Source organism: Ixodes scapularis, unplaced genomic scaffold, assembly GCF_016920785.2.
Source record: "Ixodes scapularis isolate PalLabHiFi unplaced genomic scaffold, ASM1692078v2 PGA_scaffold4__175_contigs__length_147842914, whole genome shotgun sequence".
In the NCBI taxonomy this organism is placed as follows: Eukaryota; Metazoa; Arthropoda; class Arachnida; order Ixodida; family Ixodidae; genus Ixodes; species Ixodes scapularis.
The window spans coordinates 120,846,272-120,863,837 of record NW_024609879.1 but is presented as its reverse complement, the minus strand read 5'-3'; the positions used below and the strand labels follow the sequence as shown (position 1 = coordinate 120,863,837).

At 41.7% G+C, this 17,566-nt stretch overlaps 1 protein-coding gene across 1 annotated transcript in view; it reads right to left on the bottom strand.

The window, feature by feature from the left end:
* The window catches only part of LOC8043374 (venom metalloproteinase antarease-like TtrivMP_A), a 39,900-nt gene extending 30,046 nt beyond the window's left edge, over positions 1-9,854 (bottom strand). The window contains exons 1-2 of the mRNA XM_029970841.2: positions 9,791-9,854; positions 9,542-9,705 (exon numbers count right to left, since the gene is read on the bottom strand). Coding sequence (XP_029826701.2) covers positions 9,542-9,705; positions 9,791-9,854 — 228 coding nt within the window. The remainder of the gene's footprint in view (positions 1-9,541; positions 9,706-9,790) is intronic.
* Positions 9,855-17,566: the final 7,712 nt, after the last annotated feature.

Genomic DNA, 17,566 nt, shown 5'->3' with positions numbered 1-17,566 from the left:
CAAGGTAACTTTTCTTTGCCAAAGTTTGATTTTTTTATGAAGGTTAGTCTTTTTTGTTTTTATTTTCAAATTTATGTGAGTTTCCATGGGCAACACTAAAACGTTATGCCAGAAGCAAGGACAAGTTCACTGCTCTAATTTGTTCTCAACTGATTGCAAGAAATTTCGTTAATGTTGGAAACCTCCTTCCAGCGCTTGCTTTGCAACATAAAAAAAAAATTATACATAGGACATCTCTGTTTCTTAAACTGCTTGCTCATTCTGCAGGTCTGCCTGCCATAGATGTCGTGCTACTGGAGAGCAGGCGAATTCGATTGCTGGTTTTGCCATTGCGTTTTTTTAGACGTTGTCTTAGTAGTTCTTGTAAATTTTGAGATTTTCCTAAAAAGCAAGCCGGGAAGAATATTTAGTTTAGTTAGGAAGCTGAAAATAATGATTTAGTACCCCTTTGTCACTAAAATAGATACTGTGTGCCGCTGTTAGTGTCAAGCCGAGATCCACGCTTTTTTGGCATTTTGATCAGAGTGGTACCCATTCTTATTCGTTAGCCTCTTGGTGTGCCAACTAAACTCTTTGTATACAGACACCTGCCCTCTGCTGGTACACTCTACCCTCATGTTCAGCGAGTGTATGAACCGGAGTTGTATCCACAGTCGACACTCGCTGAGCACGAGGGTAGGAAAATCTTTCCATTGCAGCAGAGCCATATATGGGGAGAGTCTGGCAGTCTATGATTTCGCTGCCGTAACGTCTCCCTTCCGAGTGAGCTGATCAGCCCGCGGCACAGAGCAAGAGGCGTGAGCGCATGCGCGTGAACTCTAGGCTGCTCCCAGCTGAGCGGGGAGGGCCGCCATTTTCATTCATTCGCCCGGCATGGGATCGATATTCAAATTTCGGTTCTTTCCTTTTATTTGGCAGGCTCTGGCAATAAAATGATATACCTAGTGTTATTCCTCGGTGGCTTAAAAACCCAAAGAAAGAAGTTCCTCCATGTTTGAACGCACTTTTATTTAGGCAAAAAAAATAAATAAGCCCGTAGCAGACGACACGTAGCCTCAACAGTGCTCCGTGCAGACAGCTTTGCGTCAAAATGGTGGTCGTCTCCTCTTTGTTTCCCTGCTGCCTTCTCTCTCCCTCCTTCGGCGTTCTCCTCCCTTTCCTCCTCTCCGGCGCCTTCGTTGCCACACCCGCTGGCTAAACTCTCCCACTATACGGCTTTGCATTGCAGTAGTAGTTTTATTTGTAGTCTTTACAGTTGAATGTGAATATTTGACAGAAGTCTCAGGTTGGGGCGAAAGGGGGTTAAATGAATGCATTTGATCATTCACCTAAATTCGGTACCCATCATTTTAACGCCTACGTAGCTTTGTCCTGGGGGGTGACTATGACTAAAATAAGAGGATCTATGTGCTGATCACGAAAGAATATGCTAGCCATTCTAATGTAGCTCTGCCAAGTACTTGATTGTGATTTGTTTTTATTTTCAGCTACTTGGGTGCCTCAAGATCTGGAGATCCTAGTGGCCACAAGCTTGGACTCAATCTTTTTCTGTGGTCTGGGCAGGACCATGGGGGAGGTAATCCCAGCAACAAGAGCATCGCAGTATCTCCCTGGCTGTGACTTTCGGTCTGCGTCACGACAGGGGAGTCCTCGTGCCACCAGGTGTTAGGTATGCCACTTGAAATAAGCATTTGTCTTACCTATTAATAGAACATAAAAAGCACTACTAAGCCTAAAATGAAAAAAAAACATATTCAAATCTTGGGTTGGATGAAATTCCAATTACAAAAAGGAGTCTGCAGACATGATTAACATGTGAACTTAAAGCCCGCGGATGTAGGTTCGACGGTGTCACAGAAATAACTTCCCGCAGATCGCCTTGCTCGTGCTATACCCAAACAAATTCTTAAAATAATCATTGTGTTTCGTTGGTGTCATCAATCTTATGTCCCTACCACACTCACCAGTCGGGACATGTGAAATATAAAAAAACAGGAACTTGCACATTGTCAGCTCTGCAAAGATTTATATAGTAAACAGAGCAAAGCACGTTCAGCTTAAGAAAAAAATTCAGTGCAGGCCTATGTTCATGGTTCACATATGTGTAATTGCTCTTTATAATGAAGTGAAAACTGCTTAAGTTGTGGCCCACTACAGGCTTTCTATTAGTGTTAAAAAGTGCGGTAGAAAATATGATTGCGCTTGGAAGACGGGGACATAGGAAGGACAGACACAACAGAGCGCTAACTTTCAACTGATTTAATTCAAGAACCTCAGCGTAGAAACGGACTGTGTCACCGCACCACATCTCAACCAATCCGTGGCCCTGCCACGGACCGCAAGTACGCCAAATCCTTATCCGCCAAGTCAATTGACGCCACACTGACACAACTTGTGCCGGAACTATTTATAGTGTCAGCCTCCATAATCTCGCTAACAGTCATATCTTTGTGCCTCTCAAGAACAATAGACGAAACAAATAATGGTTTGCACCCGCAGTCATGACAGTGACACGACAGATCATGACTGCGAGTGCAAACCACAGGGGTGGAAGCGCTGCGCCAATTGCGCCACCCTGCGCCAATTCACTTCCCTGCGCCAGCCTGCTCCAAAACGCCAATTGCAACTTTTTTTTTTTTTTTTTAGTGTTTTCTCTAAATTTAGCGGAAAACGGTTGGCCACGGGCCACCATGAGAAGTGTACTTTTGCTTAGGTGTCACTGCGGGTGACTCGTACCAACTCGACTGGGGCTCCGAACCATGTCTAACCTCAGGGTGAGGCGTCGATTTTAGTTCATCGAGAGTGCGATGTCGTTTTTTACTACAAAGAGTTTATATACGAACACATCGGTTAGGTTTCGGGCATAGTTGGTTGGCGCGGTTGGAGCGCGCATGCACTTGCCCGTGGTCCCGATTTGCCGTGATCGTGGGAGGTGGTGCCTCGGCACCGGTGGGCTACCTTGGCCATTAACATGAGCAGAAGTAAGTGGTCTTTACTAGCTTTACCTGTTATTTGGTAGCCTACCATATTTGGACGCTTAGCCGTGAAGAATCGCGAGCACAGGCACATCCGTTCTCGAGCTCAATTTGTCTTGTCAAAACAAAACCAAAACCATCATTGTGTGCGCGAATGTGCACGCTGTCGTGTGTTGTCTACCGGCGTCAAACCACTGGCGAAAACAATACCCGCGATCCTAAGCGAGTTGGTTAATTGGCAGTGCTACACACTTTTTTGTTTCTTTCCTTTAGCGTGGAGGAGTGGGGGTTACATCAGAAATGCCGTACAACACTCCCGCGCTGCCGATTCCTGTCAAGAACGCACCTTAACTTGCTATAGCCACTCTACTCGTATAAGTTTCTGGTTGGGGGGGGGGGGGGGGGGGGGGGGGGTTGGGGGTTGGGTAGGGTAGGGAGAGGTTGGTGGGCTTTTTGTCACGTAAGAAGGCAGCCTGCCCCGCAGGGATCAGCGCCTGATCAGCTACATCTCATTTTCAGTCTCGTTCAAACTGTCTTCTCTTAAAGCACTTCTACTGAGTGCACAAGAACTCATAAGCAAGGGTGAGGCAGTTAAGGACATGGACAAGGTGGGGAGTGGACACCTCCTGCTAAGAGATGTGAACTCTAAACTGCCCAAAGTACTCGAGCGCATAAAAGAAATTGACTCTGCTCTTCAAACTGTGAAAAAAAAAGGTGAACTTCAGTTGAATCTAAATTACGCAGATTCAGCTTAGTCACAACCTTTTTTTTTTAACATGGAGCCTGTGGGCTCTTCTAATCAGTGTTTATGCTGCATATGTATTAGTGGCCGTGATATGTTTAAGACAATATATTTTTCCATCCAAAGTAATCAGATATAGCTTTGTATGGTAACTTGGGTGTAGGGATTACTGTATTTTATGAACAGGGATTAAGAACATTTGTATTTAATGAAAACAGATCAGCAAGGACTGCTTTAATCTGAAACATGTTGTGGTACCTTAATTTTTTTTATGGAGACAAGCAATGCACAGCATTTTATGGAGTACATAAGGTTGCGTTGCTCTTCTAGTCGATGCTTAAAGCTGCATATGTACGAGTGACTGTGGTGGTCTAAAGATATAAAATACACATTTTATTTTGCATCCGAATTTTTGTCAAATGTCAGTAGCCTTGTATTTTGTTACTAAACTTGATATAGGGCTTTTTAAGTGGTGATTGAACATGTGTATTCTTTATTAAACAAAAACTGTAGTCAGCAAAGGTAGTTTATCTGACACCTTGCAGTGGTTTAGTTTTCTGGATACATGTTTACAATTGGTCTATTAGGTAGACGGTTTTGTACTGGCGTGGCTCAAGTTAGGCTTTTATTGTCGGGGCCTCCCATATAAAGTCTATCATGATTCTGCCTGCTGCCGGAATGGTTCTCAAAGCCTTTCCTTTGCATGCCAATATTCCATATTTCAACGCAAAAGAAATAGAAAAATGTGTACGTATGTTGCTTGAAAATTATTCTGGGATGTGCACGCATATATATTTGCCGCATTTTCAAATTTAGAAACAACAAATCACTTTTAGACATTTGTTTGACCTCCGTGACCTGCTGCAAAACCTACTTCGACGGCTACAAAACTTATTTTTGCTGCTCCTGAGCTGCTCTAAAGCGAGCGTTTTACTGCTCCAAAACTGCTCCAAAGTGGGACTTTTGCTGCTCCCAGCCCTGATACAAAAGGCTCTAGCCCGCTTCCACCCCTGAAACCATTATTTGCTCAGTCTACTGTTCTTGCTAGGCACAAAGATATGACTGTTAGAGAGATTATGGAGGCTGATGCTATAAATAGTTCCGGCACGTGTTGTGTCAGTGTGGCGTTAATTGACTTGGCGGATAAGGAGTTGGCGTACTTGCGGTCCGTGGCAGGGCCACGGATTGGTTGAGATGTGGTGCGGTGACGCAGTGTGTTTCTACGCCGAGGTTCTTGAATTAAATCAGTTGAAAGTTAGCACTCTGTGGTGTCTGTCCTTCCTATGTCCCCGTCTTCAAAGCAGTCATGTTTTCTAACGTACCGTACCAACTTGCCCAACAATCAGCACTTGCTAAATGTGCTATTGTGTTTTAAGCAGCTCGCACCAAATATTTTCTTGAAATACATAGGTTCATGGAAATTATTATGTAGATGTTGGCAGACAGTCATGGTGAGGCCAATCTTTAATGCCAAGTGGTCCACTTATTCAGAGTTAATTGAGTTTGTAAATATTGTAGGTCGCAAATTAAATTTTTATGGTACGCAATGGGCAAAATCATTCGTAATGACTAGCTCTACCTAGGGGAACTTCATACGTTTACTACGGCAAGATGGTTTCGAAAAACAAAGTATTTAGTTTATTCAACTCCTGCACTAACCTTGTCTTTAGAAACTTTTTATATTCTTTGCGATGCTGAGATAAGATTCTGGAAATAGTTTTTCTAAAACTACTCTAGATATTTCCAGTTCATCATTTTTCTCGCAAAGCATTCGAGAGAGCCAAACCCTGTAATGTACGGAGGGAACTCACAGAATGATGCGACTGACAGTTTGGAACATTCGGCACTGTAACAGTAATAATGACATGTCACTTATGTAATGTTCATTATCGCAGATCAAACTGCTTTTTCCGTCTACACTCATTTTCAGTAGACTCATTCAGCGAACTCCCACCTGAGACTGCAGCGCTGGGTTCTGCAAAGTAATTTGAATGAATATAGATGCAACAGGTTTCTTTGAGCGTGCGTCTAACACATATTCTTCATATTGAATCTGCTAACTGTATTCATGTCCATGTCCATAATTCCACATTCCAGCTTATTTTTATTTTGACATCTGAGTTTTCTTCAGTACTTTTCTCAACATCTGTGCTTGCTGAGCCGTACTCAAGTCCATACATCTTGTCTTTCGCTATTACATTAATATATAAAACTGTTGATGCCGAGTGAGAATTCAAGGTACCGAATCTGTCGTGCGAGCTAAATAAGAACCAATAAAAAGCTCTACAAAGGAAATTTTGTTAAAGGATGCTGTATGGGAATTAGAATAGCACATGCCATGCTAAAAAAAAAAAATACAAATTCTTGTAGGTATGCGAGGATGACAGTGCTGTGCTGTTTCTGATGTGTCACAAAAAAAAAAAAAATCAGTGCCATACAGTGTTCCTTATGGAAGTACAAACTGTTGAATTCGAAGCCCAGAAGTTTTATTCAAGAATGTTCCTCAATACAAATGTATTTAGAGATCTGAGCCACTGACTCATACATGACTATGTGGCAAACATTAATTTTCATGTGGATTATAGTTTACAAGGTCTAGTCTGCATTGATTTATTGCATTCATGCTGAAACTGGGAGGGGTTCTCTGGGTATGAACAAAGAGATAAATATTTCTTGAAATCAAAACATTTGAGAACGGACAAAAGGAAGGATCTGAGAACGGTATCTTAGATTCTCTTCTTTTTCTTACAGTATCTCTAATGTTCACTTTATTTCACCTGATGCATTTAGTTTTTAGCGCAGCTCTTAGCACCCGTTTCCGCGTTTCGCGGCGTCGCTGTCGGCGTAACCACCCTGCTAAACTTGGCAGGAAATTGAATTAATGTTGTGGTCATGTGACGTTAATATTTCCGCTAAGTCTAGCTGAGAAACTGAATTTTTTTTTATGGCTGACGTGACACGGTCATGCGACGTCATTTTCCCTGCTACTTTTAGCGGAAAAACTGCATTTGTGTTGAGGTCATGTGACATCAATTTCTGCGCTAAATTTAGTGGGAAACTTAACCAGCTAAATTTAGTGGGGAAATTTTCCCGCTAAATTCAGGGAAGTTTCCTGCTAAATGGGAGGGAGCAGAAGAGGAGGAGGGGAGGGGGAGGAGGGGCATACCTTCCCATCCTCCTCTTCAAGATCTGTGCTCTAATTTCGCGTTACAGAGAATTGTAAACGTCTCATATTTCATCTCATGTTTATTCAACTTTTATATTGCAGGTGCGCTCGCAGCACAAATCTGGGTTGTGCTGATCCTCTACGCACAAGTTAGGAACTCCTGAGTGGCAAGAGTGGGAGTTTGGTCTGACAGCTCAAGGGACACCATTGTTCAGTATTGAATTTTTAATAATCTTCTTTTAAGCAAAGTTAAGCTTTGCTGCATGCAGTTCTTGTAAAAATAAATACCTGCAACCAAATTTACCAGGTCACGACATTTCGCCTCTGCTCTTAGTGGTCCTGGTGAGCCTCGGATAAGAGCTTACTGGTGTGCAAACACCATGCTTGTTTGAAACCACTCACTGATGTAGAGACTCGCTGACATCCAGCATTCCAATGAAACGCTGGATGTCCACAAGTCTTTCTTGAACAATGCAAGCGGGGAAGGAACCATACAATCGTATTGTATTGGGGGACATTCTACAGAGTTTTTTTTCTATGTTTTACAGATTTTTTTTACAAAAGCCGTAAAAGCTACATTTACGCGGTCTGTGCACGTGAGTTATATGGCCAGGGCGGCATAGTATAAAAGGCTAATTTGTAATGATCCGTCGGCTTATTACAGAGATGTGCCAGACTTCTTTCAGAAAACTAGATGGAGGTTCATTCTAGCGTAGTTTTATCCCGCGAATCTGAATATCCCGTTCGTTTTCCTCAAAGATATAACTAAACGTGAGAAAACACAAAAAACATCCCACCAACAGTGACATCGTAAGAAGACCTTTCGGCCGCCAAGCGTGTGTCGCTTAAGGGCCGCGCGTCCAATCGCAAGTTTTCTAGGTATATTCTCCGGCACTGGCACCAGTCGTGACACATTTTTCTGCCCTTTTAAAAAATAGCATGTGCGTGCATAGCTTTGATAGGCGCTGAAGATGCGTGAACAAAGATTTTGAAAGCTGCTGTTGTGACATCGCTCTCTAGGGAGGTGCTTTCACAGCGCTTTAAAAATGACTATGCAGCCTTGATTAATTAAATTAGCAAATAATTTTGATATTTGAGATTCTGGAGGTCGAATGAAGAAGATTTAAAAGTGTTTTCTCAATTACAAAACTGCTTCAGCCTCTCTCTAAGTATAGTATGTTCGTGAAATTTTTGATCAGTGAAAATAGACCCATGGTTCCAATTAGAAACCTGCTAAGCATCATCAAAACACACTAAATCAATTTTCTTTGTAAAGATATAAGACGAGTAGCATTTTATGGCGTTATAAAAAAATGGTCAATTTGGACGCATTTCCAGACTTCGGTTTCTTACCAGAGCGCATCTTTGCACCTGCGGTCCAGCTGCCCGGTGACCGCAGTGCGAAGCCGCCCCCTCGCCTCCCTCGTAGGATGAAGGGAAGCAAGTCGCATGTGTGTTGCGTGTCTATGCCCCTGGGGAACAGGACCGTGGGCGCAGAGATGAGCTCTGATAAGAAACTGAAACCTAGAAACTCGTCCAAATAAAGCTTTTTACAGAATGCATAAAACGCTACCCCTGAATTATATCCTTCTAAAAAAAACTTGATTTTGTGGTTTTCAATGACTCAGCAAGTTTCTAATTGAAACCATATTTTCATTTTCACTAATTAAAAAGTTGATTAACAAATTGTATTTAATTATCTGACTGATCGTTACGACTAGGTCCCTATACTACGTACGCCTGGCCGTATAACTCGCCTGCACAAACCGCATTAATATAGCTTTCACGACCTTTCTAAACATATATGTAAAGCTTAAAACTAAATCGCCCTGTACAACAGTGAAAAGGCGAAACCAACACGCTGGAGCCATATGGCTCCACCATGCTGGTATCGCCTTTTTGCTGGTATAGGATGTCCCATATTACGTTATGCATGTATGGTTCCGTCCGCCTACATGGTTCCGCCTATATCCACAACGCTGGTATAGGATGTCCCATAATACGACACGCTTGTATGGTTCCGCCCACCTGTATCGTTCCGCCTTATTCCACTATACTGGAGCCGCCTTTTTCGCTTGTATAGGATGTCCCATATTACGGTTACGCTTGTATGAGCCTTTTCCGTCATCTTTCCATCATCGAGATTTTCCAACAGGGAAGTTAATAAATAATATGTTCGATTTATGAAAGCACGACTTGAAATCAATATTATTATTTAGGTAAAGAAAGTTCTATGATAAAGAAAGCACATGCTTCATTCCAAGGAATCAGATTTTATTTAAGACCTCCGCTGATGTGAAATTAAAAACTTACGAGCGTCATCAAGTATCTTGAAAATAGGACCAGATTTTCTGCTACAATATTAAACATTTATTTAAAATATGAAGTGTTCTCTTAGAAGGATTGCGGAATTCAGCAAACACAAATTTTTATAATATCTCCGCTATCTTTGTAACTCAAAGAAATAAATGCTGTACAGAATATTAGAGCTACACCAATAGATAAACAAGTTCAGAAGAATAATGAGACAGAGCTTCACGTTCTACCTTATAAGCACCATCTGTCGTTCTGATGCAGCTTTATTATCTGCCTGGACACAATCTCGTACCACTGTATTGCTTTGGGTTGTTTATGGTACAAGAACATACGCATACTCACGTAGTAATCAATAGGTTCATTTCCATCTGTCGTGCTGAAGAGAAAGTCGTCAGCGAAGACCTTACTCTTCTGCAGCGTCAACGTCAGGTCATCGTTGATTTTGAGCATCCTCTCTCCAGTTGCAGCTCTGCTTTCAAGCATTTTGGGGTACACTATCCCATGCTCTGTAAGGTAAACTTTTAAATTAAGTAAAAAAGAGCATATCTATATTTCATTCTCAAAGTAACTTGAAATTTGAGTACCAAGCACCTTTCTCGGCCAAGCAGAAAGCAAAGAACGCTACGGTCCACAATTTCAGGCTGAGTCCCGACATCTCTGGTGTAGAGGATGACCGGTTTCTGAAAGCCAACGTCTAACTACTTCCAGCAAGTTAGTAAAAACTGCACTTTTTATACTCATTACACATGCTCATTGTGCTCAACCCCTGACGTTTACGTCTTGGGCATTGCGGACAGTCGCTAAAGGTGACAACTCAACAAAAAACACTTGATGCAGGCTTGAAGTTGCCAGATCTTCCAACTGGATGTTGCAAAATGCACGGTGCCTCCGACGTTACATTAAACCCAGCAATGATGATTTCTAATAAATTCATGATATTTATATAACGTACAAATAAATATCTATATATCTTCCTACCAAGGTTTCCCGAGTAATTAAAATCAACATCTAGAACAGCATAACAATGGTTAATCTTAGGAACTAGACTAACCATATTACGTGTAAGACGTTTCAAGAAACCAACTTCATGTTAACGAAGATTTAGTTTCTCCAAGGAAACAGTCCGAATTCATATTGAGCTGGTGCTCAGAATAACATGTAATGTTCATAATTACAAAAATATGAAACAACCTATATTCTTTTTGTGTTTTGACAAATGAAACTGAGCCCTATGATATCAAATATTAATACTAATTATATTATTCATAAGGAATATTATTTTTGTCATGTAAGATGGCATTTTTATAGATGTACTACTCTGTTCCAAAGCATTAAATTACAAATTATCGTGCATTCTTTAAATATGAAATCTCATGTTGCCCCCTTGTTTTTTTATATTCCCGTAAAATAAAAACTTTAATAAATACTATTACCCAAAACGCAATCATATTTTTGTGAAACCTTTACTGTTTAATTCCAGGGAGAAACACTTGTTTGTAAATGCAAAACCATCAACATATATTGTTACTATAATTATTTTAACTAGGCTCTTTTGCTCTTCATCATCACCCGAATTAATTAGCGGTTCGAAAGAAGATTCAGGGTTAACGAAATAAACAGGCTGTGATCATTATTTTCAAATTCTTCTAATAAGCAGAATGCTTTGAATATTTGTTTTATGGAGCGAAGAACACAATATTTCATTGCCATCGCCATGCCATACTACATCATCATGCACCGCTGAAAGTATCAGCGTGTGGTAAGTGCAACAGGAGACACGGCTTACGCTCCCATCACCAAATTCGCTTTCTTGATATTCAAAACAAAAACTATGTGCCTTATGACAAGTCTCTTCATCTAGGGTTGTTGGGTGCATAAAAGTCGCGGATAGCAGTGAAAAATGCAGAGCCTGATGCTAAACATATGTACGTGTATTTTGTTCAACGATGGATTTGATATCTAGCACTAACTGCATGTGGTTATAGCACGCTAACGCCTATAAATGAACTAAAAGTGTCGCTTAATAAGGTGAAAGGCAAGAGGCGATTTTAAATAAACCCCTCTAAAACTACGTAAAAGGGTTTGAAAAAAAGACAACACATTGATTGGTGTTCGCCGTGTTGTTTAATCCATGCCATGAAGAAAGAAATCTTTAGTCGGCAAAGCGGTAGACCACCGGTCTCGAAATTGGAGATATATTGTAGGTTAGATCCCTGGTGGGAACGAGTATACACAAATATATATTTTTTCTAATTATAAGTAAGTTCTCGTGTAAATTGTTTTACTCATATTACCATGCTAGCTAAACGGGCTTTGTTGAGATGCCCGTTCATGTGGTATGCATTAACGGAGTGGCGCCAAAACGTAGTGGTCTAAGAAATTACCTTCAAACAACGTTGCATCTTTTAAAACATAACCACCTGCCGCACCCCTTCTCCAGAGAAATTATTAAAATGATGTCTTTCTATGAAGCGTAGAGATATCAATTCCTAAAGCATGCTCTGCTTTTATTGTCTAATAATATTGCTGGCATAAAGTTTAGACTTACCCTATTAAAGACCAGTTGCTCTACTTACATGTCGTGTAGAGTGTACTTTATTTTGTTATAAATCTTTGTCGTTTACCTATGTGCACATCTGTTTCTGTTTTGTGTTTTTTTATGTCCGTAGCCGTCTGCTAACTTCACAGGTCCCCGGATCCCGCCAGGTCAGCACCTATTAGACGTTTGTCTATTGCTCTAACCGATTTATTTGTATTTCAAAAAATTCAAAGATTAAAAATGAGGTATTTTGTGAATATATAATTTGATTACATTGCGGTTTTAGTGCTTCAACTCTCAAGACGGTAATTACAATTTGTAAAGTTAACATGTTTTTTTTTTTAGTTCGAGCTGACGCTGTATGGTTTCAGATCCGGGTTGTCCACTGAAGATGCCCTCCTGCGGCTAAAGGAGGACACACTTATTTCGACATGTTCACAGAGCAGCATCGTGGTTGCCGTCGATTTACGTAAAGCTTGTAATGTTTTATCTCATGACATAATCCTAAGCAAAAGCGGAACCTAGGCATCCGAGAAGGCGGGTACAACTATATTGCCGCCTTTCTCGAAGACAAACTTTCAAGTGGAGATAGGACTGGGAATCAGCACAACGCGTCCCAAGAGAGTGAAGGTCCTTCAAGGTAAGTGATATCGCCGACACTCTTGAAGATCGTAATGTCTCAACTAAAAAGTACCTCCCAGGCTGGCGAATATTCCGAATATTGCACACGCGGTTTATGCCGACGACGTAGCCATTTGGACACACTCTGGGTCGTCGGCGAGTTAGAGGTGGCCCTCCAGGCGGCTCTCGACACTATACACGTGTTCCGAAGAGGAGGGGCTGAATACGGCCCCGGAAAAGACAGAGTACGTCATTGTACACAGCAGCAGACCCATGAAGGCAAACAGCGAAGAAACAGACAGCCTTCGACTCTTCATTGGCCACCGCCTCACCGAGCGGAAGCTGACAATCTGCATCTTATAGCACAAACATTGACGAGCACTTTCCAGCTAATACCTGGTTTAATCGCACCCTCCGGACAACCAAGCAGATGCTCTATGTACTACGACGGGTGTCAAATCTAACAAAGCCCAGGCAACATAAAATACCATCGAGCCGGCTAAGAAAATGGAATGTTCGCGAGTGTATAGTTTGAGGGACATACGTCCTTCTATCCAGCCAGAACGTTCGCAGCCTTAGAACGAAGTCGTCCGAGTTTATGTCGGAAATTGTAGGCAATCAATACACCTATGTTTGCCTTACCGAAACTTGTCTAGAGGACAGTATCAATCGCTCTCTATGTTTTCCTCCGTCATACACAGTATTTCGGAAAGGCCGTCATTACGCCGTTACGAGACAGAGATACGGAGGAGGGGTTTTAACCGCCGTGGAAGCTTCACTGTGTGCATGTAGAAGATATGACCTGGTCACTTACCCGGAATGTATATGGTTGTGCTTACGTCCTGGGAAACTTTTACCTTCCACCACACTCTGACTCAGAGCTTTTTGCACGCCATTTTCGAAATCCAGAACAACAGCCTGATATGACGAAGTTTCGTGTTCAGATATATGGGGATTTAAATCCTCATATATCTGAGCCCCATATATATATATATATTTATTTATCTACCAGAAATTGACTTGGTCGAAGGTTATGACTTGTAGGCGAGCGAGGTCACCAGCTTGAAATTATCGAGCCTGTTAGATTTAATTTATTTGATTGGATTTGTACAAAGCAATGTTATCCAGAATTCAGCGGGGAATATACTTGTCCTTGTTTTAGTTTCCTCGCCAATTAATTGTACCTTGCTAATCGTGGACCCTTTAACACGTGTTGATAATTTCCATCCACCTTTTGGTGTGTCCTTTCTCTTTCCTCTGCGTGAACGAGGATCTTGCAGCCAGGGATATTTCCTGTACATCAGGGAAGATTGCCTTAATATGCACTAGCACTTGCAGTGCATGACTGGCAACCGATCTTGAATGAGAATTGCGCGGATTCGGCTGCTGAGGCGCTTACAAAAGTAGCTTCGAGCGCCATATGAAAATACGTGCCTAAGCGTTTTTCTCGGGCAAACTAGTACCTGTCATGGGTGTCAATGGAGCTCAGGCGTTGCTCACGAGGTAGCTTCATTATCATCGTCTTTTTAAAAAATCTGAACTGCATAAGTAGTACGTCAAATTTAGCGAGTGTCGTATCTGGGCAAAACGGTTTTTTAAACAAGACGAAACTATGCATATTGCTGTGCATGAGACCGATATGCACACGAACCCACAAAAGAGCTTTGGAGGTATGTACCATCAAAAAAGAACCGTAATCATAATGTTGTCCCAATAATAGATGATTCTGGTTACACATGTGCCCTATTGAAAATTCTCATTTGTATGAGAAATTTCTGTGTTTAATAAACACATATAAATCATACAAGATATATAAGAACATATAAGAACCATTTGAGAACCATATAATAACTATATAAGAACTATATAAGATATGTAAGAACATGCAAACACCATATAAGAAACGTCTGAGAAGTTTCTTATACGTTTCCTATATGGATTTCATATATCTTGTATAGTTCTTATACAGTTCTTATATGGTTATCATATGCACTTATATATATTGTATGATTCAAATGTGTTTATTGGACGCAAGAAATTTCTCATACAAATGACTTTTTCACTAGGGTGATTCAAGTAAAAATGCCAAAAAGTTTCCAGTGCATTTTACATTCTGTTTTTCGTCTGCGGCAGTCACTGACGGCAGCACGACGTCCCAAGGCGCATTAGATTTTCTTTCTTTTACCCCATATGACGAACTTGAAATAAGGAAAGCATTTTTAAAGTGAAACAAGCTTCTTTGGCTTGTTTTGCTCTGCTTTGCTTCGCTTCATTCATTCACTTTCCTCATTCACCTTTAAGTGCAGCCTCATGAAAAAATATACGGCAGGTTTTTTTTTTCTTTTTAGACGTATAAGACATTCCGGCAGTTTCGCTGTGGTTTTTTAGGAGTGACGTCAGCAAGGTCCTTTAAGCCGCATATTTTAAGGTCACAGTTCACTCTCGTTACTTAAACAATTGTGTGCCTTCTGGCACCTGCGCATTCTAATGCCCTGTACAATCCAGACGTGCTAACCTTTGTCTCAAGGGAAATTCTATGTATTACGCAATTCAGCGCCAAAAGATCTGAACACATGTTTGCCTAAGTTAGAGGCTATCGTTTCAGTTATTGCACGGAAATAAGCTATTATCATTCTTAAAGAAATGTACTACTATGTGTTTGTTATTTTTTTAACTGGTAGCTGTGGAGGAGATTTAAAAAAAAAACGAACATCATTTGAACCCTCAGTGTTTTGGTTGACATTTGGCGAGGAGACTATAGCTTCTTTAATTAGACTATAGCTCTTATAAATTAACGATATTTTGGCTGACTTTCAGAAAGGCTACTGAAGAATTCTGAAAACAAGGCTTTTAAAACTGCGCGTCACATCTTCGGAACCATCAGTAGCAGCAGAAGGTTTCCATAACACTACGTAAGATAAACCCTGATACGTTATTGCAGGAAACCTAGAATCAAGAATATACATTCAATTAGTGCTTAATAAGAATAGAATAGGCTGCGTGAATGCCCTTCCACACTTGCGTATATTATTGCGGAAAGCTATAGCTCGCACTTAGTGTGTCCTGAACCAATGCGCTTCAATTTATTTCTTGCAGAAACCTCGCAATTACTTTTAAAAGAATGTAAATAATTCCTTTTTGAAGAAATATAAATTTTGTATTACTTGCTGCATTCTTTAAATCGCGCCACTTGCGAAAGTAATAAAATTATATTACAAAGCGTTCAGACCACCACCAATCTTTTTAGGTTACAATACCTTCAAGCATAATTCAATTTTAGTTGTTTTATTACATTCCGTGTTATATTTGCAGCAGATACAACAAAACTCAAATTTTGGCCGCTCTTTTTCAGTAAAAAATCATCTTATTCAGTCCCATGAACCGCCTAAAACATTTCCATAACACCTTCAGTACAACTGGAATAAATAATTTGCACTCGGACATTCAAACGCTTAGAGTAGCAGACAAAAGTATCGAATGAAACACTTTTTCGACCATAACTTTTTTTTTTCTCAACTTGACCAAACCGGCTGGTTTTTTTATATGATGCGTGTTTATGCGCGATCTACAACGCCGCTTAGGTCGTACCGTCATCAGACGAATGTCGTCGCTCGATATTAGACATATTCCAGGGTCACCATTTTTTGTTTTTGTAACATGCTCTGTTTTTATTAATATATTTTTATTTCTTCTGTTTCATGGTGCCGCCAAGCGTTGTCATCAACGCGCCTGCATACGCAAAGCGCGGTACTCTGAGAAATAAACCATGATACATAAGTTTCTTTAAGTGTTATAGCTATATTGCTTTACTGTACATTCAGAAATGTGTAAAACGGTTGAGATCCCAGTTCCATATCGCCAGGCGGTGATCAATATGAATGACTGCGGATTGCACGTGATGGAAATTTTGAGGGCCCTTAAGTCCCACAGCCGTTCGTATCAGGTATCCTGGTACGTTATCAGCAGATTGAGAACCCTCGAAGATGGATCTGGCTGACGATGAATCGCCTGCGGCGAAAGCAATCCCATCGGGATCTTTGGCGGCATTCCAAATCAAGCTGCCGACATTTTGGGAAAAGTACGCTAGGGGTTTGGTTTGCGCAGGTGGAGGTACAATTCTAGCGCCATCGCATTACCTCGCGAACAACGAGGTACATCCACATAGTTTCGTCACTGCCAGCTGAACTTGCCGACAAGCTAGAAGACATCCTCGCAGCTCCGGCCACATCAAACCAGTACGACCTTTTTAAGGCAGCCACTCTAGCCCGGAAATCCCTCTCAGAGCGCTGACTTCAACACCTGCTCAACATGGAGGAGCTCGGGGATCAACGTCCCTCTCAGCTACTCCGCCGGATGTTGCAAATTATGGGCGAGGACTGCCGACGCCGATATATCGCTCCTCCGTGAGCTATTTTTGCAGCGCCTGCCACGCAGCATGGTAGCCATCCTGGCAGCGGCCAGGGACATGCCACTTGATCAATTGGCAAACTTTGCAGATCGGTTGAAAGAGTACTCAACCCCCACGACTTCTGCCGTCGAGACCCTCTCACCGAGTGGCAAGCCCTCCGTGTTAATCTACAGAAAACAATCTGAAGACTTGACTAAGCCGTTTGGAACAAGCGATTCAAGATCTAGAGCTGTCTCGCCGACCAAGGCGCATTTCCCGTCCCCCGGGAAAGGTCCCGCCGCTCTTCTTCAGACCCTGTTTCCTCGAACGAAAGTTTGGCTTGTATCATCATACATTCGGCCCAGTAGCACGCAAGTGTTCTCAGCCTTGCACATGGCAGGGAAACTAGGAAACTGGGCACTGGCAGTGGCAGGTGTATCCGGGTTACACAAAAGCCTCCTTTTTATGTATTGGATCGCGTCACGCGACAAGACTTTCTTGTCGACACCCGCGCCGAAGTCAGCGTTCTGGCAGCACCACCTTCCAAAAAACGCCGTTTGTCCCATACTTCACTTCTTCGAGCCGCAAACTGTTCATCCATCGCCACGGATGGCTAACGCTCGCTGACCATTGACTTGGGCCTACGCCGCACGTTGCGATGGATTTTTATTGTTGCGGATATCAGCATTGCGGTTCTGGGAGCGGACGTCCTGAGTCACTTTAACATATATGTTGACATAGATTCTCGCCGCCTTGTTGATACAACGACCCGGTTGTCCATTCATAGCATCACCTCCCACGACGTTGTGTCCGTCGTCTG